General features: G+C 47.3%; 1 protein-coding gene across 4 annotated transcripts in view; it reads right to left on the bottom strand.

The window, feature by feature from the left end:
- CCDC88C (coiled-coil domain containing 88C) overlaps nt 1–21,638 on the bottom strand; it is a 110,547-nt gene that overhangs the window by 34,815 nt on the left and 54,094 nt on the right. For all 4 annotated transcript variants that reach the window (XR_012803884.1, XM_075614543.1, XM_075614544.1 and 1 more), the window contains 9 exons: nt 11,740–11,809; nt 11,441–11,499; nt 9,873–9,956; nt 7,988–8,128; nt 5,519–5,703; nt 5,039–5,120; nt 3,977–4,135; nt 2,748–2,894; nt 2,050–2,194 (listed from right to left, as the gene is read on the bottom strand). Coding sequence is in view for 3 of the 4 variants with exons in the window: in XM_075614543.1 (XP_075470658.1) it covers nt 2,050–2,194; nt 2,748–2,894; nt 3,977–4,135; nt 5,039–5,120; nt 5,519–5,703; nt 7,988–8,128; nt 9,873–9,956; nt 11,441–11,499; nt 11,740–11,809 (1,072 nt within the window). In the remaining variant the exon portion in view is untranslated. The remainder of the gene's footprint in view (nt 1–2,049; nt 2,195–2,747; nt 2,895–3,976; nt 4,136–5,038; nt 5,121–5,518; nt 5,704–7,987; nt 8,129–9,872; nt 9,957–11,440; nt 11,500–11,739; nt 11,810–21,638) is intronic.

Raw genomic sequence — 21,638 nt, 5'->3', positions numbered from 1 at the left:
TTCCCCTCACCCCCCGACCCGGACTTCCCCTCACGCCACCTCCCGTTTCCCCCTTTCTCCAACCCGCCGCCTCACAACCCTGCGCCCCACCGCCACCGCCCGCACTCAACAGACACACGCCGCCTCTCACCCACCCGACACACACCTGCCGCATCCCGCCCCTATGCACCGACATCACTGACCAGCTACCGCACCCACTCACCACCCACCCGGCGCCTCCCGCCTCACACCCACCCGCTACACTCACACCCCTACGCATCGACATCACTGACCAGCCGCCGCCAGCACTCACCAGACACCCGCCACCTCACACCCACTCACACCATAACAGGACCCCCACCCACAGCCAGCACTCACCAGACACCCGCCACCTCACACCCACTCACACCATAACAGGACCCCCACCCACAGCCAGCACTCACCAGACACCCGCCACCTCACACCCACTCACACCATAACAGGACCCCCACCCACAGCCAGCACTCACCAGACACCCGCCACCTCACACCCACTCACACCATAACAGGACCCCCACCCACAGCCAGCACTCACCAGACACCCGCCGCCTCACACCCGCTCACACCATAGCGGGACCCCCACCCACAGCCAGCACTCACCACCCGTACTGAACACCCACCCGCCGCCTCACACCCGATCACACCCTAGCAGGATACACAACTCACATTTTACATCATTTATGTCACCAAAATATACATTGTACTGTGGTGCGTTTACAATAAACCATTTTTAAACAACAACATCGTATTACATTTTCTTCCATGTTTCTCTTCAACATTATTATACAACCTTTCCACCAAATAGTCATCCTATAGTTACCATATTTATACATAATACCCATTACGGATTTACATACCGGGCAACGCCGGGTATATCAGCTAGTGATATATATATTTTGGATATGTCTATATATCCTATACATATCATAAATATATATACATAGATACGTATAATACATACATATCCATCACACAGATCCCTGTCCCGCCTCCGCCCCACAAGCCCCGATTACCAGCGCACACTCTATCTGAGGGGCAAGAACATGAAAAGCAGCCGCTTGGTAAGCGAGAGGTGAGCATCAGCGCTGAAGAGCGCGGCCACTCTCCACTATAAACTCAGCCCAAGGCTGCGGCCAGGCTGAGAGCGAACGCCCTGAGCTTCACCCTGAGCGAGGCCTTAGACCCGTGCACAATAAATGCTTTTTGTGCCATGAGCATCCAGGATAAACGTTCATGGATCGGGAGGTGTATTTCCATGAATGATTATTTGCTGAATCAGTACGCAGCCTGCATTGTCACCCTGTCCCTGACGGTTTAGTATAAATGGCCCAGGACATACAGAGTGCGGATGTGCTCGGTGCTGAGCAAAGTTAACACATTTACTGCCAGAGAGAAATGGAAGCTTGCTCTGCAATATTTCTTCTGGCAGCCAAGGGGTTAAACCTGAGTGTATGGTCATTAGTAGGGTAACGAATCCTCTGTACTTTTAATGACACTATAATCTGTGGAAATAATAATAATTAGCATTATACATGGCTGGAGACACCCTTTCATAGGCACAAGGAGTGACCAGTGACCTTCTGTGTATCACTTTATCTGACCTGAGCCTCAAGCACCAATCAGATTGTATACTCTGCAGGCCAGAGATCTACTCTGCCTATAAAACTTTCTATTAACACTATACAGAGCTATTAATCTATATGTTTTAACAATACATGCCTCAACATATACATTTGTGTTAATATTCAAATGTGTACGTTAGAAAGCAGGATCAGAGATCTGTGGCTGGCTTCTAGTCTATCAAGCTCATAATACCAAATGTCCCACCTGTTCCGCTAGCACAGGGGGGCCAAACCGAGGCCTCGAGAGCCACCAACAGGACAGGCTTTAAAGATATCCCTGCTTCAGCACAGGTGATGCAGTCGTTGCCTGAGCCACCTGTACTGAAGCCGGGATATCCTTAAAATCGGACCTGCTGGTGGCCCTTGAGGACTGGAGTTGGCCGCCCTGCCCTAACAGGTGTGGTCCTTACCATCAGACAGGTCCGTGCTCATAGACAGCTGCTCCAGCTCCCAGCCCAGCTGTGAAGACTCGCTCATGCTCTGCTTCTGCGCTATCTCCAGCACCATGTTGTCTTCCAGCAGCTCCTCGATTCTGTTCTTGTCCGAGTAGCGGTCCTGTTACCGTGTTACCGTGGGGGGAGGAAACGGTTACAAACTGCCAGAATGAGCACAGATTTCAGCAGACGTGCAATAACTCATTCTTACTGAATATTGTTCCCAAGCTGCCCAAATGACTGTTTATAAATGTAATAAAGCACAGGAACCTTGGCTGGATTGTGTGTCAACCAACTGGTGAGAGAAATTAATTCGGAGTCATGTAACCGTGCTATTTTAACACGCGGGGGCTCCTTTCTACGCTGTCCCATCCATAATTGCACTGTTATTGTTCCCGTCTTTACGGACATGTATTAGAAGTGGAACAAACAGATAGGCTGCATATATACAGGATCGCTGCACTCTGCCGCACACGTGCTCTGCCTGGCTGAGAGGCGACAGCTTACATTGAAATCATACGCCAACGCCCCGTGGGAAAGCGGCCTTTAGGGTTCCCCATTTGATTGATTTTTCAACTTTCCCAAAAAATGTAAATAAAACAAAATCCAATAAACAAAGAGAAAATAATCCAAGAAAAAAAGTGAACATTTGCAGCCGCCTCTGGGATCGTTACCAGCTCCAGGTCGTGTATTTTCGCTTTCAGCTGGAGGTTTTCCTTCTCCAGGTCGTGCAGCTTGTCGGTCCGAGCTCGGGCCGCGGTCAGCTGTTCCTCCAACATGATTTTAGTCTCCATGAGAATCATATTATCTTCCCTCAGCTCCTGCGGGTAACGACAGACGCTCTCAGGGGGTAGAACTGCAGCCACACTAAATACAGGCCTCGTCACCAGGATATACAGACATTATAACTGGAATAGCAAGGCTTTTTGGTCCATTTATGATGCTTGGAATAGTATTTCCACTAACTGTGCAGAATTGAGGAAGCAACGCAGGGGTTAATTAACCTTTCTATGCTCCAAAGAGCATCTATGGGGATGTATACGGTTAATCAGCATCATCTGACACTGATGGTAATGTATACTTGGGTGCAGGAGGGGAGAGGGGATTCTTTTCTCACTTGGGTTTCAATTCTGTGTTTTAGAAGTCAGGGCCGTATTCGCTAAGTGGTGCTATTCTGTAACTGGCCATAATGGGTCTTCCAGCGCCTGAAAGTGTCACCTGAAATAGCACCGCTCTTTAGATATGGACCCAAGGACTTAGTAGATTGCAGTATCCTGGAATACTGTAACTGCCGGAGCGCACACGGTAACGCGCTGGACGTGGCGTCTGTGGGTGTTTCTCGGTTACCCTGCGGTGCAACGTGATAGCAGTTCTGGGCATGTAATGTTAAGGAAATCATATGTCTCCTTGAACTCTCCCTCCCGGGGAATCTAGAAATGTAATCTTCTATGGAAAGGAATGTTTCACTATGCTCTATACAGACACACACACACACACAATGAATTCAGAATGAATGGGCATATGGACAAATAATATTGACTACTTGGCCATCCACAGTGCTCATTCTATTAGCAATTTACATTTCTAGACCCCTATTTGATGTCTGATTTAATGAATTATTTCCTAAAATATGCTATTTAAATATGCAAACATCCTTTCTCTGCTACCTTTTCAGAGAGGCTGTTCCATACATCAACTACACTTTCAAAAAGACGTTTTAATTTATTTATAAAATGTTTTACCAGGAAGTAATACATCGAGAGTTACCTCTCGTTTTCAAGTTGGCATGAGAATAATGGTAATCGATACAGATAGTTACTGCTTGCATCCCACTAGCACATTAAGCAGAGTGTAGCAAGCTACAAATTACTTCTGCCCTAAGCTGCCTCGTATTATAACGTACATCCATGCGAGCCTTGTAAAAATCCACATCATGTAGCTTCTCTTTACACCGGGCCAGTTCATTCTCCAGGCGATCCACCCGGCTGGCTCTCTCTCTCAGAGAATCGAGCTCATCTCTGTACGTGCGAGCAGACCGGGCTTCTGCAGCCAGGTGGATGTTCTAAGCAAAAAACACAAGCGAAGGAGGACAATTATTCCGATCTAGAAATAACCACTAGATGAATTCTACATGAGCAAAGTATAGATTGGTCCATATCTGTTGGGTTTCACACATGGTGAACCCTTTAAAGACCCACCTCACCATTTGCTCGTCACTCAGCCATGAGAATGTTTTTAAGACTGGTCTCTAGATTAGGGCCACCACATTTAAGTTTTTATAATATGGGACGGCGAAAGCCAGTGTGAAAGTGTGACATCATTGAAAGTGTGATGTCATAAGTGATAATGATTTGCAAACGCTTTGAGCTGAATGGTATCAACTCTGCTCTTGGCCGGGCGGGAAAAGACACGCACTGAGTAACACCTGTAGGGGTGGGGTCATGGTATTATGAGATGACCAGGCAGTGACCTAACTTTATTATTTTAATAATTTAGTAAGGTGACATCAATCTGAAAAAGTAACTGTTACACTCAACTAGAAATCCAATACAATGTTATTTCTGATTTAATTACAGTCATTTAAAGTTCAGGCATTTCACATCAAGGCGCTAAAATACGGAACCATTATGCATCCCGACAGACCTTTCTGGGACCATCCCGTATATATGGGACCCCAGGCAACCCTACTCTAGATCCTCTTAGCTAATAACACAGCAATATCCAGAGACGTTCAACGTTCCACAAGAAACATTGGCTATCCCTTTTGCCGTAACCGGACACAATGTTTTTGATGTATTATGTGCAGAATATTTATTAATCAAACCTTTGCTAAAGCTGAAAGTAATTGAGAGAAAATGGGAACTCTATGCAGATTGATGCAGACACGGAGTATAAATGCACACCTGTTCTGGTAGCCTCCATACCTCTGATACTTCTTACTTTAATAGGCCAGACCTAAGCTTACCTCCTGTTTAATTTTCTGTAGCTCCAGAATGAGATGGTCAACTTCATTCTTGGTGTCCACCAACAGCTCAGACTTCTCTTCTCTGGAAATATTTGCACAAATGCCGAATTAGGGCGGGCATGAACAGCTACAGACCTTCTTATAAACCATAACATACCATGAAATTACTACACGTTGATGCATTGTATCCCTACACAATACAGGAACCACACCTTCTCCTTCGAGACAATATGTCACCCAATATCTGTACAAATCGGCCATGCTGTTTCTCTGTGGTATGAATTTGGCCTGTGAGAATCAGTAGCTCACAAGAAGAACCCTGCATTTTTTTTTTAAAGGTTTATATTTTTTAAGATGAAAAGGAGTTCGATGATAGAACCATATTAACATAGACGTTACTATGTAGCTATAGGATATACAAGGTCGCTCTTGTTTCCTGAAGTCTCGTGTTCACACGGCGGTGCATTATCGGAGACTCACAGTTCGTGCCGTATCCTTCTGAGCTTCGCTTTGCTGTCTGCGAGCTCCACCGCGAGGTGCTGCTTGTCCTCACTGGACAGATGGTTCGATATGTTCTGCGAGGAGTCTGGACTGGAAGATTTCACAGGACTCAGGGGATGCTGGGACTGCAGATAATCCCGCTCTTGGGTCAGGTCCACTATGACCTGTAATCAGCACAGGAAGAAATCCCAGTGATAAGAATACCACGGATCACACAACGTGTTTTGTTGCCAGTATGCGATTGTAGAAATAAAAAACGTCACAATTAGCCAAAATGTATTTGAGGCAACAGATAATATACATCCGTATTAATGATTCTGTACGTGCGATTTAACCTGTATTGTCTGGAAAATGATCAAAAGGTACAGCTTACAGTAGCAATCATCTTATGCATTTATAGTTACATAGTAGAGGAGGTTGAACAAAAGACATACGTCGATAAAGTTCGACCTATGCACCTAAATTAAGACAACAGATACTTTATCCTGTATTTGTATTTTCAGTATATTGATCCAGAGGAAGGCAAATAAAAAACCCCAGTGACACAATCTAATGATATCTCATAGGGGGGAAAGAAATTCCTTCCTGACTCCAAATATTTCCAAGTATCCTACTCATTGCTAGAAAAAGTCCTAGGTATCCTAGGGAATTTTGAGCTTAAAAAGAGTGTCATTTTAACTTCTCCTGGGTTTCACAAGATGGGCTCTGTTTAACCCCATGCTGGGAGGGAGCTAACCCTCCATTGGACTTGGTGAACATGTCTGTTTGAATTAGGAATGTTGGTATCACTTCTTCCCCCTTCCCGGTCCCCCCAAAAACATTCCAGGATAGTGATGGCAGAAATGAGCGATACATTCTGACAGTGTGGGCGGAGAAATAAGATTATCTGCTAAGCTAGCAAGTTTCACCTAGATGTCATATTTATTATAAAGACACAAGAAAGGTATTTTTTGTGATCATTTTGATATTGAACATGTCTAGTCATAACATCCTGTCAGAAAAGAGCACTGTCCCCGGTCAAAATGTTAACTACTCCACGAAGAGATAACATTACTGAAACTCACTCAGTCGCCCACAGAATAACATTCCATTCTCTCGGGTCTAACCTACAGATCAGCACCGGCTGCTATTCAAAGAGTGCGAGCGACCGGTTAACACTGTGCCAGAGGTCAGAGCTACAGAGACAGAAGAGGCGTGAGCTGGTCCCTTTCCTGTCCGATTCCTCAAGCGCAAGTGGAAAAAGGGAGTTTAGCTTCCAAATGAGAGCTTAGGGACTCAAACGGAATATTTCCAAAATACGCTGACACCAACTTGCCGCAGATATTAGTGTACTTAGCAAGGGAGTATTACGGGCATGCCAGGATCTAACACGTCCCTTTCCAATGTATATGGAGCTCCAGGTAATGGTCCGGGTCGCTCTAGGGATGTTCCTTAGAGAGGCAAGGCTTCAGAAGGACCTACAACCCCAAGGATAATTTAGGGGGATATTCTTTCCAAACACGGTTGCAATGTTTATAAAGATGAAGATGCTACAATCTTCTTATAATAGGTAGTGGTTTCAGTTATAAATGTATATGTATTAAAGCAGTACAATAAAGATGCTTGATTTATAGAAAGCTTATTAACAGCTGTTAAGACAGCCCGACATCATTTAGTGTGTGTGAGAAATTCAATGTTTTTAGAGGCTTACTCAATAAGCCCCAAAGCAGACGATCCACAATTGGCCAAAACTCCATACAAGTCAATTTAGAGAAATGATTCATTAGTGCTTTGTGAAAAAGAACATATATATAAACTATATCAAAATACCGGCTTGCTAAAGCAGATTTAAGATGTAAATGTAATTTACTTGATTGCATCTGTTTCCCGGGGCATGTTTTTGTGGCCAATCTGCCCATGTTATTACTAAGCAAATGGAAAATAAAATGGAAAAACACTGCATGAAACTCCACACAAAGTCACCAGGGATCCAGGGATTCAGAGATCCAGAGATTCCAACTGGATCTCAATGAACCAACATTTTTCAGATCAGTAAAAGATAGACTTGTGTGTTTTGAAAAATGGCAAATGTTGTTCTGAAAAACTAATAAATAACTGCCCTTATACCTCACGTATAAAAACATCTACCCTCCGATTATATTCTCGATCTATTCTCTTCACTTGTTTAATTCTGTTCCATAGATTTAAGCATTAACAGTTTAAAAAACAAACAAAACACAACAATGATTGGGTAACATGACATTTACTGTATATTTCATATATGTAATGTTGTCAGCATCACATCATCCAGTTCTTACGTTGTAGCTCTAACCTTTGTGCAATCTTGTTAATAACCGTCTATTATTATCTGTGTACGGGTGGTGGGGACTTACAAAACCAAAAGTGGGCTGCAGTCTAACAGGGATCCATGCTGGTAATGCTGCTTATGGGTTCACTATGAGACCGTACCTCTTTACATTCATCCCTCTCATCGATGAGCCGCCTCAGATGTAGGACCATGCTCCTGGACAGAGAGCCCAGCTCTTCTGGGGCCATGTCTGGAAGATCCAGCCATTGAAGGTCAAACACGTTCTCCTGATTCTGGGTAACCTAGCAGTAAAGATTGTCACAGGTATGTATCAGGCACAGTGTGTACACTGAAGAACAGGTGTGTATCAGGCACAGTGTGTACACTGAAGAACAGGTGTGTATCAGGCACAGTGTGTACACTGAAGAACGGGTGTGTATCAGGCACAGTGTGTACACTAAAGAACAGGTGTGTACACTGAAGAACAGGTGTGTATCAGGCACAGTGTGTACACTGAAGAACAGGTGTGTGTCAGGTACAGTGTGTACACCGAAGAACAGGTGTGTGTCAGGCACAGTGTGTACACTGAAGAACGGGTGTGTATCAGGCACAGTGTGTACACTGAAGAACAGGTGTGTATCAGGCACAGTGTGTACACTGAAGAACGGGTGTGTATCAGGCACAGTGTGTACACTGAAGAACAGGTGTGTATCAGGCACAGTGTGTACACTGAAGAACAGGTGTGTGTCAGGCACAGTGTGTACACTGAAGAACACGTGTGTATCAGGCACAGTGTGTACACTGAAGAACAGGTGTGTGTCAGGCACAGTGTGTACACTGAAGAACAGGTGTGTGTCAGGCACAGTGTGTACACTGAAGAACAGGTGTGTGTCAGGCACAGTGTGTACACTGAAGAACAGGTATGTATCAGGCACAGTGTGTACACTGAAGAACGGGTGTGTGTCAGGCACAGTGTGTACACTGAAGAACAGGTGTGTGTCAGGCACAGTGTGTACACTGAAGAACAGGTATGTATCAGGCACAGTGTGTACACTGAAGAACAGGTGTGTGTCAGGCACAGTGTGTACACTGAAGAACAGGTGTGTGTCAGGCACAGTGTGTACACTGAAGAACAGGTGTGTACACTGAAGAACAGGTGTGTATTATCAGGCACAGTGTGTACACTGAAGAACAGGTGTATAAGTTACAGCAATCGCATGTAGCAACCTAACAATACATTAAATTAGATTAACGAGAAAAGGAAGAACTTTACTCCAACACAGAGGAGCCTAAAAAGCTTAATAGTACAGAGGTTATGTGGTAGATTGGTGCATCACCTCAGTAAGCTCACAGGAAACATAAGTCTCTTCAAAATGAATCCAATATCCAGGAACAATTGTATTATAACAGGAGTGATCTTCCCAGGGTAGAATGGGGACCTAGTGGTGCCCACACAGCTACCACAACGAATCGTCCCCAGTATGAAATCACTGACCCATGGGGTACAATATTTGAACAATCCAGTACTAGAAAGGTAACAACAGAGGGGCTACTGCCCTTTACCGGACTGTGTGTTCCAGATGAGTTGAATTCCTCAGCGTGCAGTCCTTAGAAGTGAGAGTCCAGGTAAGTAGAAGAGAGAAGGAGCACAGCTATCTACATCCAGGACGCAAGTAATCTATCTACATTCTCACCTTGAGAAAGTCCTGCGGGACGAAACGCGTTGGTGCGTTGTCCTATTCCATTGCAAAGCTGATCAAATAAAGGAAAATATTTTTATTTTCGTTTGGAGTTGCCCTTATTCACTTTCTTGCATCCTGGATGTAGATAGCTGCGCTCCTTCTCTCTTCTACTTACCTAAAAAGCTTAATAGAAGGACATCGATAAAACGTGCTAGAATCTAACCCATAAAGTTCAATTCCCTGCTGCAAAAGTGGTTATTTCTCTAGCTGTCAACCACTCACCTCTGGCATTATATGAACAAACAGCGTGTTACCTTTGCAGTTTGTTCGAATGAATATTAATAAAAGTCATTAGGATTCCTACCTCCTGAATGTGAGATACAATTCCCGCCTGTGTCTCAATATCCATCTGTTTGATCCGTTCAATGTATTCCTCTTTTCTTTCACACTTCAGAAAACAAAATCAATACAAACAAATGATATCACGTGCAAAAACACACAATCATGGAATATACAAGATATACAGCTACAGTTAGTAAGAGGTTCCTGATGAAGTAACGGTGCCACTGCGTAGCTATAAGTGATCAGGGCTTCGTTACAGAATAATGGTCAAAACATGCAGGTGGCGGACGTTTTTCATTCCACCCGCAAAAATCACTTTGTATGAAAAATTCTTAGAAATAGAAAACACCTGGAGAATACAATAATGAAATATATGACCGTTATGGCAAATCACAAATACTCCTGACGAAGCAGTGTGCGAAACGCGTAGAGTTAGAGTTTGGAGAGAATTTGCTCACTGAAGGACTGGCAATCTACTGCTGACACCAGACCCATTTTGGCTTCCTGCCCTCACCCGTGACGCGAAACCGGAAGTGACGCGACGGCAGAGACTGATGCGGAACTACACTGTGAGGTGTAAGTGAAAGGAAGCACCGGGCAGCAGCCTTACACTTCACCACCCTTCTATCGGCGGTTCTCTCCACCACCCTTCTATCGGCGGTTCTCTCCACCACCCATTTAATTTATGGAAAATGTGAGTTTCCTTAATATTTGTGACTAATACATATTTATAGTTTATACAGTATGCACTATTTGTGGTCTCTTTCACTTGCATATCATCCACTCCACTGAGAGGCATCCTGACCCCAGCTACACAAAGGGCTCCAGTCAGAGAGAGATGGATCTCTGACATGCAGTAATATTATACGATTTTTGTGAGTTCATTTCCTATATTGATTATCCTTTTAGCAGTGATCTACCATCTGCACTATATATATTTTTATTTTTTCACATATCACGAGCTTATCCTGCGCTCCTCCTCAACCCCAAGAAAAGAAAAATCACAAATAAAGCTAAATTGTCATTGAACTCTCTTTGGACCCAATAAGTGGCATTGTGGGGGCAATTACTTCAGTTTCATGTTTGTTCAGATGGTTCTGAGAAGAAGTGGTCCTTATATAGCAGCATCGCTGTATTAGAAATGAGTTCAGGTCTATTTGGTGCTTCTTATTGTAACAACATTATCTCTTCTCCAATGGAGAAAGCACTTGGCTTGTGAGCTTTCTGCATCTTCTCCCCAGAAACACGAGATTTTCCCAGGTGAGGCAAAGCAGTGCAGAGAGTTACAATGTGTCAGTTAATTCACGCAGACTGTGGCAAGTTAATGATATTGACAGCGCAGCCCCCGCGGATATATGCCTGTTCTGTTCCAACATGTCAATAATAAGTGGCAAGCACTGGCTTTTTCTTTAATAGAGACATTGTATGTATGGGTGGAATTGTGAAACCAGCGTCAGATGTTAAGAATGGAATAATTACCGTCCCATGAAGAATGGGTGAGCAAATAATCACGGATTAATGAAATTACCCTACTGCACCATACCTAAGGGTTCATGAAACCCAGCGAGTAAACAAGCTTCTGAAACATACCTGCACCGCACATCCCAACATCAGGAGCAGCACTTTCTTCAGTTCTTCCATACTTTTACCTAGATAAAGAGCAGCAGCCCGTCCATTAGTGCAACACTGAAATAGTGGGAACTACAATTCTTTCTATACAGATAAAAACCTTCGGCACGTAAAGAGGGGACATACTTTGCAAGTCTGAAACTCTCTCTATGATCACTTTGTCATTACCTTGCTGCAATAAAAGTCACCCCAGTCTGCACAGGCTCATGGTTTAGCAGGATATAAACACGGATATTGGAATAGCTTTATAAAACACTCACCTGAAAGGGGATCTTTACTCAACAACAACACATCTGGCAAATTCATCACAATCAGTTGTTGGAGAAACTCCTGAAACGAGAAGTGGTACATTTTGTGGATCACATGAAATAAAGCAGGGGGCTCAAATTGAGTCTTCAAGACCCCCCCCCCCCAAACAGGTCAGGTTTTAAGGATATCCCTGTGCCACCTGTTCTGAAGCAGGGTTATCCTGAAAACCTGACCTGTTGGGGGGGTCTTGAGGACTGGAGTTGAGCACCCCTAAATTAAAGGCTTGGAATACAGACATTATCTTCAGAGCCAGTTAAAGGCAAAATGTGGAACACCAGAACAAACTAAAAAAAAACATCAGTGTTTGGAGAACAGTTAAGAAAACCTGTTTAATAAGGTTTTCTACACTTAATTAGAGGGTTATGGTATGTATGAATGAATGTATGAATGAATGTATTGTATTGTATGTCTTTATTTATATAGCGCCATTAATGTACATAGCGCTTCACAGCAGTAATACACGTGGTAATCAAATAAATAACAGATAATATAAATAACAGGTAATGGGAATAAGTGCTTTAGACATAAAAGTAACATTAAGGAAGAGGAGTCCCTGCCCCGAGGAGCTTACAATCTAATTGGTAGGTAGGGAGAACGTACAGAGACAGCAGGAGGGAGTTCTGGTAAGTGCGTCTGCAGGGGGCCAAGCTTTACGTATCATGTGTTCAGTATTATCCACAGTGCTATTCATATGTTTCTTTAAGCAAGTGTGTCTTAAAGGTATGTATGCATGAATGTCTTTATTTATATAGCGATATCCAGCAATAATACACATGACATAGTAATATAGCACATAATTGGAATAAGCGTTTCAGACAGAAGAGTAACAATAGGAAAAGGGGTCCCTGCCCCAAAGAGCTTACAATGTAACATGTTTCTGTTTTTATGAGCCATGAATAACAAAGTACAGTAATTAAAATAAAAAAAAGGAGAATTTTTTTTACTTGACCTCTTTCCTGGAATATCCCACCCCTCACATACTCGCACACAAATCCTCTCACTGTTTGGGTATTGTTTGCCAGACCCTTATTATTGGGATTTCTGACGCCCCACACCTCGCTCCCTCCCCCACTCCCAGCTCTAGGAACTGCAGAGGAACCAATGCTTTTTACCAACTTGCAAGTGCGGTTCGGAGTTTACGGGACGCCTGGGAAATGTATATTGTTTTTTGATTACAAGCAATCAGACAGAGTACGGCAGGAAAACCGAGTGCGGGAACAAAACGGATCTGGTCCACAAAAGACCAAAACGGAACGGATGACATTTATAGGTTTCATAGTTTACAATTAGGCGAGAAAGGACTTAAATATAAATCAGATAAGTATTTATAAATCCTTTTTGAAAGCCTGGAAATTTTCTCGTCATTTACTATGGAAACGCTTATAACCGTGTGTGCTCCTCCCCAATAACGCTGTAATTCAATTTATAAATGTCAGAAATACAGACCTGGGGAGAACGGAGAGAGATAGAGGCAGTAACCCAGCAAACGCGACACTTCAAGATAACCGTACAGAGATTCTGGTCTGATCTCCTGGCTTTAATGTACGGTGAGAAACTGAGCATATCCCGCTCATTACGTTTTATACGATACTATAAACCCCTTTCTAACCCCTTTGCTCCGCAATGCGTTGCTGGCAAGGATGGGAGCAAAGGGGTTAAACCCCCCCCCCCCCCCCCCCCATTTTTTTAAAGTGAGAAAATGTCACTGTTGCTCTAATTTCTCTCAGCTTACAATGTGTTCCAAGCAACAGGAGCTCTCAGGCGCGGGACAGGGCCCACATTCCCGAATATCTGAGCAGGAATTAGTCACAGGGCAGATGCAGAAAACAGAGAACAGAGTGGGGGAGAGAAAGGGGGTCACCTAATACTTCAAGGGATGAAAAGAGCTTTGACTGGATTCAAAAAGCAGCGTGAGCTCATGTTCTCCTTTAACCCATTCAGTGCCAGAGGGAGGAAGGGCCGATCTAGTTCTACTCGTAAATCTTTTGTCCGCGTGTGTATGGCAACGTTGTGGTTCTCACACTCCCAGTGATAAAGGCAGAATGTTAGTGATGCCCTGTGCTGCAGTGGAAGCGCTATATGTGGGGTGATTACGTGGCAATGCAGGCTTGTGGGCCTGTCACACACACACACACACACACACACACACACACACACACACACACACACACACACACACACACACACACACACACACACACACACACACACACACACACACACGTTCTTTATTATTATTGTTGTAACGGTATTTCTGGCCCGGCCTGACCCACCCAATCTCACATTGGCCCCTGTGGTCTAACCGGACCCCATTACAGTGTGAATATGCCTGATGGTGCACCTGCTGGCTACAGGACTCCTGAGTCTCCCGCATGATGGTGTGTGGGGAGAACCCGTCAGACAGGCAGCTGAGGTAGTGTGCTGAGTCTCACCTAGTTCCAGTGCAGCGCCTCCACCTCACCAGGGTCCCTGCGTCCGCAAGGGGATGATCCTGGCGAGGAACTCCTCCGTGGTGCTCCTCTCTGTACACTCATTCCAGATAGATACACGAGAGGGTTTCTGGCTGAACTCATCTTTATTGACACGGCAGGGCAACTGCCCTCCACAAGGAGTATCTTCAGCCGCTCATCTCGCCAGTGCTCCCTTTTGATAGGTATATCACCTAGATCAGGGATTCACTATTCCCGCAGGAATCACTGTCCTGTGCCAGGTCCCTGGACACAGCCTCCCATGGAGTTACTATAACATAACTGACACTCTGATAGAACTTGAACTCCTTCCTCAGCTCTGACAAGAGCTGGAACTCCTTTCTCAGCAGAACAACTAGCAACCAACTAGCAACCAACTAGCAACCAACTAGCAACCAACTTTAGAACACAGTGCTGTGAATTATGTAAGCTTCTGAGGCTGACACATCTCTGACATCACTAACCATGGAGTCAGAGCATGTGACCAGTCCCAGCCATACACAGAGCACCCCACCAGGGTGTGAGGGAAAACCTCCATGATTACTGCTGGCATGCCCACACTTACCAGGCCTTACTGCCAGCAGGAGAGATGACTGTAGGCATTTTACATGACCGCTACATTCTCCCCCTGGTGAATCCCATCGTCCTCGCTGGGACCTAACTTTGTATACCTCTTTCCAGGAAGCACTGTAACGGAAAACATAATTAACATCACACAAATTTCCTCATAATACAGTACACATGAATACAGTCATCCGCCAAGCCCGCCCCGACCAGCAGCCACGAACCCGCGTAATGTCTCAGTACCCCCTTAATAATAGTGATCTGGGTCAGGTTTCCTCACTTCCCGGTTACCCATATCCAGGACCGTAACATAATAATGCCTAGGTGATCCTCTCTCTGGCACATAGGTCACCCTATGTTTGTGAACATTTCTCGCTATGCTCCACACTCGCATCAGGGTGTCTATCCTTTCTTCCGCCTTCTTACCTACAATGTCACTCCCCCTATTGGCTAAATACAGCTCTATAGTTTCTTGGAGCCACGTTTCCCTATTGTCCTCAATTTCATCCATCAGGGGCTCCGGAACATAGGGATACTCCAACCCATGGGATTTTTTATATTTGACTATTATAGCCCTCTCCGCCCTACTGACCCTGGTCAGATCAGCATTACCTGCCCTCCCAGGTAACACCCATGATAGGGGCTCATCAGGATCGACTGGATCTGACAGTGTGTCGGGACCCATGGGCGCTATGTCTCTACGCTCCAGCTGGAACCACCTCTTCTGTAGTTCCCTGTCCCTCTGCTCGGGTGTAAACTCTCCCTCTTTCCACCAGAAATCTACCACGTCCTCCCGCCGGATGAGGAACCGAGTACGGTCCATCCATGCGGAGTACCCCTCAAATAGTGGAGCCCACCACCGGGTCTCCTTAAAGGGATTAGGCCCTGGTTCCCGATCGTCATCAAATGAAAATACCCCTGACGACCTTGTGGATCGCGAGTTGAACCACCTCGAGGACCCCGGAGCCTTTACTGCCGGTTGGGGTGCTGTATCCGCCACCCTCAATTCCCCTCCTCCCCGTGAATCACCTTCCGTAGCTCCACTGAGCTGCCTCTCCCCAGTCCGTTTTTCCTCCCCCCCCAAAGGTATGTCCACAAGTTCCAAGCTGGGCGGTGAACCCGGTGACCGTGTGATAGGGGTAGGGACATTAGCTAGGGCATGGGGTTGGGTATAGGGGCATGGGACGGGACCCCACGGGGTTACGACCCGCTCCTGGCTGTCCGTAGACTGGTCCAAGGATGATGCCTCACCCTCCTCAGTCCTGAGATCGTCTCTCCGATTTCTGGGCAATACGAGCGGTCGGGGACCTTCCCCCAATCGCCGAAGCGTCGCTGCTTCCCCTTCCTGGGTTCCGCCGTCGCCACCGGAAGTGACGTCCTCCCCGGAACCGGAAGCGTCGCCATCTCGCGTTGGACCCCCATGCGGGATCTCTTCTTCCACGACGACATCCGGTTGCTCCGCCGTCGCCACCGGAAGTGATGCCGTTCCTCCACGTGCGCGTTGGGCCTGGCGCGGCCCTTCCAGCGCTTCGCCGTCTGTTGTGACCAGGTAAGAGATAGGGCTTTTTGGCTTACCCGTCCGCAGGGGTGTAGGCGTCTCTCTCCCATCTCCGCCAGGTCCTGGGATGGCGGGACTCCGTCGGTCGGATCGCCGATCTGCGGGGGACGTCCGGTCACTCACCCCACGGGGCGTCGTTCTTCCCGTCTGTCTTTTCCGCTCCGTTTTTGCTACGCCAGCTCACGAAGGTCCTCATCAGAGTAGTCCCCTCGCCCCGACCTAGGGGTCGCGGGGCGGGGTGAAAGTCTCTTTGCCCCTGTCGCGGGGTTTAATCCAGCCGCCTCAATGGCCAGTGACCCAGCCGATTTGACCGGCTCCAGTCCCCTGTCTCCGGGACTCGCGCGGTTGATCCATAGCGCGCCCGGGGACTCAGCAGAGCGCTGTGTCACATCCACCGGGGGGTCAGCAGGTTGTATTGGGATGAACGTGGGCATAGGCCACAGATACAAAGTCCCGCAATGAGGGCAACGTGCCACCGTATTCACAGTACCTCCGGGCAGCCCGCATTGTAGGCAGAGCCCGACCACCGTCTCTGTATTGGCCACCCTCACCACCAGCACCCCGCCGGGCACTGAGTAGGGCTGGGTGGAGACCATAGTGCCCACAGTGGAGGAGCAGGCCATTCTTTGTACAGGAGTCACTTCCTGTACAGGTCTCTCCTTCTCTGTGGTTCCTCGCAACTGACTGGTGGAAGTTGCTGGATCCGCCACTCCCTGCTTCGGCTCCTCCCTTCTCTGACAGAGTTGGAACCCGCCCCCAGGGGTTGCAATAATGGGCGGGTCCCACAGGGGGATATCATGCCCCTTAATTAAGGCCGCACCTCTCTCAGTCCTGGTGGGCGCGGTCTGCGTTTTCGCGCCAATTTCCTCCCCAGAGCTGGAGTCCTTTCCCGCGGCTAGTTCCCGCCTTCTCCTTGCAGCAGCTTTTTGCACAAGGTACCTTTGCTTGCAAATCACCTCCACGGCCGGAACTACTTTTTGTAGTGGCGCCGTCTGGATATCAGTCCCTGGGCCCAGTGGGTGCATCCCCACAGGCCATAATTGAAAGTCACTCCCCCTGGTAGAAATCAGGGGAGGGTCCCATAAACTCAACGGTTGACTCAGAACAGGGGCTGAATTAGTCACTGTCCATCCCGGCGCAGCCATAGCTTTCGCGCCATGCCCCCCATCAGGGCGGGGCTCTGCTGTTCGCGCCATTCCCGGCCAGCTCTGTGCAAGTCCTGCAGCAGCCATTTTTTCTGCGCCTGGCCCATGCGGTTTCCCTAGCAAGCGGGAACCGCCATTTTGGTTGGTTTTGGCGCCCAAAAAGTCCATTCGTTCGCTCTCCTCACGGGGTTCTCCCCCAATTATTGCAATGTCCTCACACTCTTCAAAGGTGGCCCCTCGCTGTCCCAGGCAGGATAAAAACGGGGCAGCCACGGCCTTTGCTCCGCTCCAGAGCAAACTCGTTAAGGACAATTCAGCGACAGTCTGCTCTTCAGTGGGTTGCACGCCACGGGTGCCCTCCCCATCAGCCTCTGTCCGCCATTTTACGTTCTCCGCGCCACGCGGATCCTCCACTCTCTCATAACAGTTGTCGTACATGAGGCTCCACTCTGCGGGGCAGCCACCACACCGGTACAATAAAGATTAGCTCAGATGCACCACCACATGTGTACCTTATCTAGGTGTGACCCAGTGTTGCACTACCTCAGGCTAGGCTCACTCTCTCAGTGTCTGCTGTGACTCCTTCCTCCCAGTCTGTGCTCCCTACGGTGAGTGTCTGGAATGGCTAGGTACTCTGGCTGGCTCTGCCATGCAGTACTTGGGGCGTCTACCTATCTTGGTCAGCCTAGCGCAGACCCTCTCCAGGACTCCTGACCAAGTTAACAGGCTGTCCCTTCTGGCATCCTACCAACTAGCACTGCCTCAAGGTGAATCGGTCAGCTATAGCCCGCTCCAGACCCCTCACTCCCTTCAGGCCCCTAGGTTGTCCCTGCGAACTGACAATATCCCGTCAGCCCCCTGACCACCCCTAGGTCCGTCCCTACTCAGCACAAAGTGGCTGCAGACACTCTCCCTGTTTCCAAGTGACCTAGCTAAAAGCCTGTCCTGTTGACGGATCTGATCTCAGCAGCGCCTCCAAATGTAACGGTATTTCTGGCCCGGCCTGACCCACCCAATCTCACATTGGCCCCTGTGGTCTAACCGGACCCCATTACAGTGTGAATATGCCTGATGGTGCACCTGCTGGCTACAGGACTCCTGAGTCTCCCGCATGATGGTGTGTGGGGAGAACCCGTCAGACAGGCAGCTGAGGTAGTGTGCTGAGTCTCACCTAGTTCCAGTGCAGCGCCTCCACCTCACCAGGGTCCCTGCGTCCGCAAGGGGATGATCCTGGCGAGGAACTCCTCCGTGGTGCTCCTCTCTGTACACTCATTCCAGATAGATACACGAGAGGGTTTCTGGCTGAACTCATCTTTATTGACACGGCAGGGCAACTGCCCTCCACAAGGAGTATCTTCAGCCGCTCATCTCGCCAGTGCTCCCTTTTGATAGGTATATCACCTAGATCAGGGATTCACTATTCCCGCAGGAATCACTGTCCTGTGCCAGGTCCCTGGACACAGCCTCCCATGGAGTTACTATAACATAACTGACACTCTGATAGAACTTGAACTCCTTCCTCAGCTCTGACAAGAGCTGGAACTCCTTTCTCAGCAGAACAACTAGCAACCAACTAGCAACCAACTAGCAACCAACTTTAGAACACAGTGCTGTGCCTTATGTAAGCTTCTGAGGCTGACACATCTCTGACATCACTAACCATGGAGTCAGAGCATGTGACCAGTCCCAGCCATACACAGAGCACCCCACCAGGGTGTGAGGGAAAACCTCCATGATTACTGCTGGCATGCCCACACTTACCAGGCCTTACTGCCAGCAGGAGAGATGACTGTAGGCATTTTACATGACCGCTACACTGTATAACTATATAACATACTACTAACAGTAATGGGCCACAGATCCCAGAATACTCTGAGAAGTAGTAATACCACAGGAGCAGCGTGGTCCTATATGCGTGGTCCATGTGTTTATTAACTGCATCGGGAAGAATAGATCGGCGATATGTGCTGTATAGTGACGGCCCTCAGCCATGTAACACCCTGTGCCATTTACATGTCCGTTTCAGAACATAAAGCGACGTTACCTGTAAGGTCTCTATTTTTTCCTTCTTTCTTTAAACTAGGTGTGAGCAGGGGGTCCCGGGGCTGAGCAGGGGGTCCCGGGGCTGAGCAGGGCGTCCCCGGAGCTGAGCAGGGGGTCCCGGGGCTGAGCAGGGGGTCCCCGGTGCTGAGCAGGGGTCCCCGGGGCAGAGAAGGGGGTCCCCGGAGCTGAGCAGAGCTTATTTCAGTTCCGGGAACCCCGAGATATTTCCATTGGAAGGTGACGCCGGCAGCCCCAGCTCGGCACGGAAAACGTCGGTTTAAAAGTCCTGCGGGCCAATAGGAAGTCGCAATGTCATCCCTTGCAGCTTCCTATTGGCCGACGTGACGTAGGACCTTTAAACAGGATTGAGATACCAGCATCACCTTCAGATGCAAGTAGAGAGGAGTTTTTTTTTAGGCAAATTTTTTTTATATATATATTTTAAGAGTTCTGCAAATTCAGTCCTGAAAGTCAAACTTGAAGAGACAACAAACAGTTCAGAATCCACAGCTTTCATTAAGAGCTGGCAACCCGGGGAAAGAATTACAGTTAGGGGGAAAACTGCAAAAAATGATTTTAGATCAATGTTCCTTCTGCCCCCCCCCCCCCCCCTCACATTATCTAGGTACGAAAGAATGAAAAAGGCAACGAATATGCAATTATTAAGGAAAAATATAATCTGTGGAGAGAAAGAGAACCGGTGAAGTGATCAGGGCTTCAATTAAACCCTGACCCTCTCTAATAGCGTGTCTGAGATCAGATGCATTGTAAGGAACCCCAACCCTCTCTAATAGCGCGTCTGAGATCAGATGCATTGTAAGGAACCCCAACCCTCTCTAATAGCGTGTCTGAGATCAGATGCATTGTAAGGAACCCCAACCCTCTCTAATAGTACATCTGAGATCAGATGCATTGTAAGGAACCCCAACCCCCTCTAATAGCGTGTCTGAGATCAGATACATTGTAAGGAACCCCAACCCTCTCTAATAGCGTGTCTGAGATAAGATGCATTGAAAGGAACCCCAACCCTCTCTAATAGCGTGTCTGAGACCAGATGCATTGTAAGGATCCCCAACCCTCTCTAATAGTGCGTCTGAGATCAGATGCATTGTAAGGAACCCCAACCCTCTCTAATAGCGCATCTGAGATCAGAAACATTGTAAGGAAACCCAACCCTCTCTAATAGCGTGTCTGAGATCAGATGCATTGTAAGGAACCCCAACCCTCTCTAATAGCATGTCTGAGATCAGATGCATTGTAAGGAATCCCAACCATCTCTAATAGCGTGTCTGAGATCAGATGCATTGTAAGGAACCCCAACCCTCTCTAATAGCGTGTCTGAGATCAGATGCATTGTAAGGAACCCCAACCCTCTCTAATAGCGTGTCTGAGATCAGATGCATTGTAAGGAACCCCAACCCTCTCTAATAGCGTGTCTGAGATCAGATACATTGTAAAGTCTTCTGTATTTAGTGCAATTTTCAAATGACCTGAAATCTGCAGGTCCCTTTAGGGACGCCCGGGGAACCCTGTTTGAGAAACACTGCTCCAAACTGCATTGCCCTGACTGAGCACGTGGCTAAGATGCATCAAACTGTCGGACGGTCGGTTTCAGCGACTTTGCTACGGACACTTGGAAGGAGACAGTGGCCGGGGAATAATCTTTATATAAACAATCGCGGGGTTATATGAGGCCGAGCTGCAGCCTTTTGTTAGCTCACTTTCTGAACAAGTTTCACAACATTAATGGCCACAAATCCACGTTTCTCTCTTTAAAAATCGCCAACGACTAGCTACGCGTCAGCTCCGGCCAAGCCCCTTTATGTAAACAGACTGCGACTGGCCCCAAAGTCCATCTCAAGTGAAACGAACCTGCGGCAACGGGAAACTAAACTCCTCACACGAGATTTATTACGGGCGTTCCCAAAGCAGGGGCAGAAAATATGGCATTTATCTGAAGGAAGGAGCTGTGCGGCCATAGAAACACGCGCTGCAGAGAAGCCAGACGCACATTTCATTTCCATATTAAACAGACAATTAACCCCAACACAAAATAGGAATGGGTGCCTCAG

Source organism: Ascaphus truei, chromosome 9 (assembly GCF_040206685.1).
Source record: "Ascaphus truei isolate aAscTru1 chromosome 9, aAscTru1.hap1, whole genome shotgun sequence".
NCBI classification, from domain to species: Eukaryota; Metazoa; Chordata; class Amphibia; order Anura; family Ascaphidae; genus Ascaphus; species Ascaphus truei.
The sequence above is the reverse complement of the archived record's forward strand: the minus strand, read 5'-3'. Positions and strand labels throughout refer to the sequence as shown.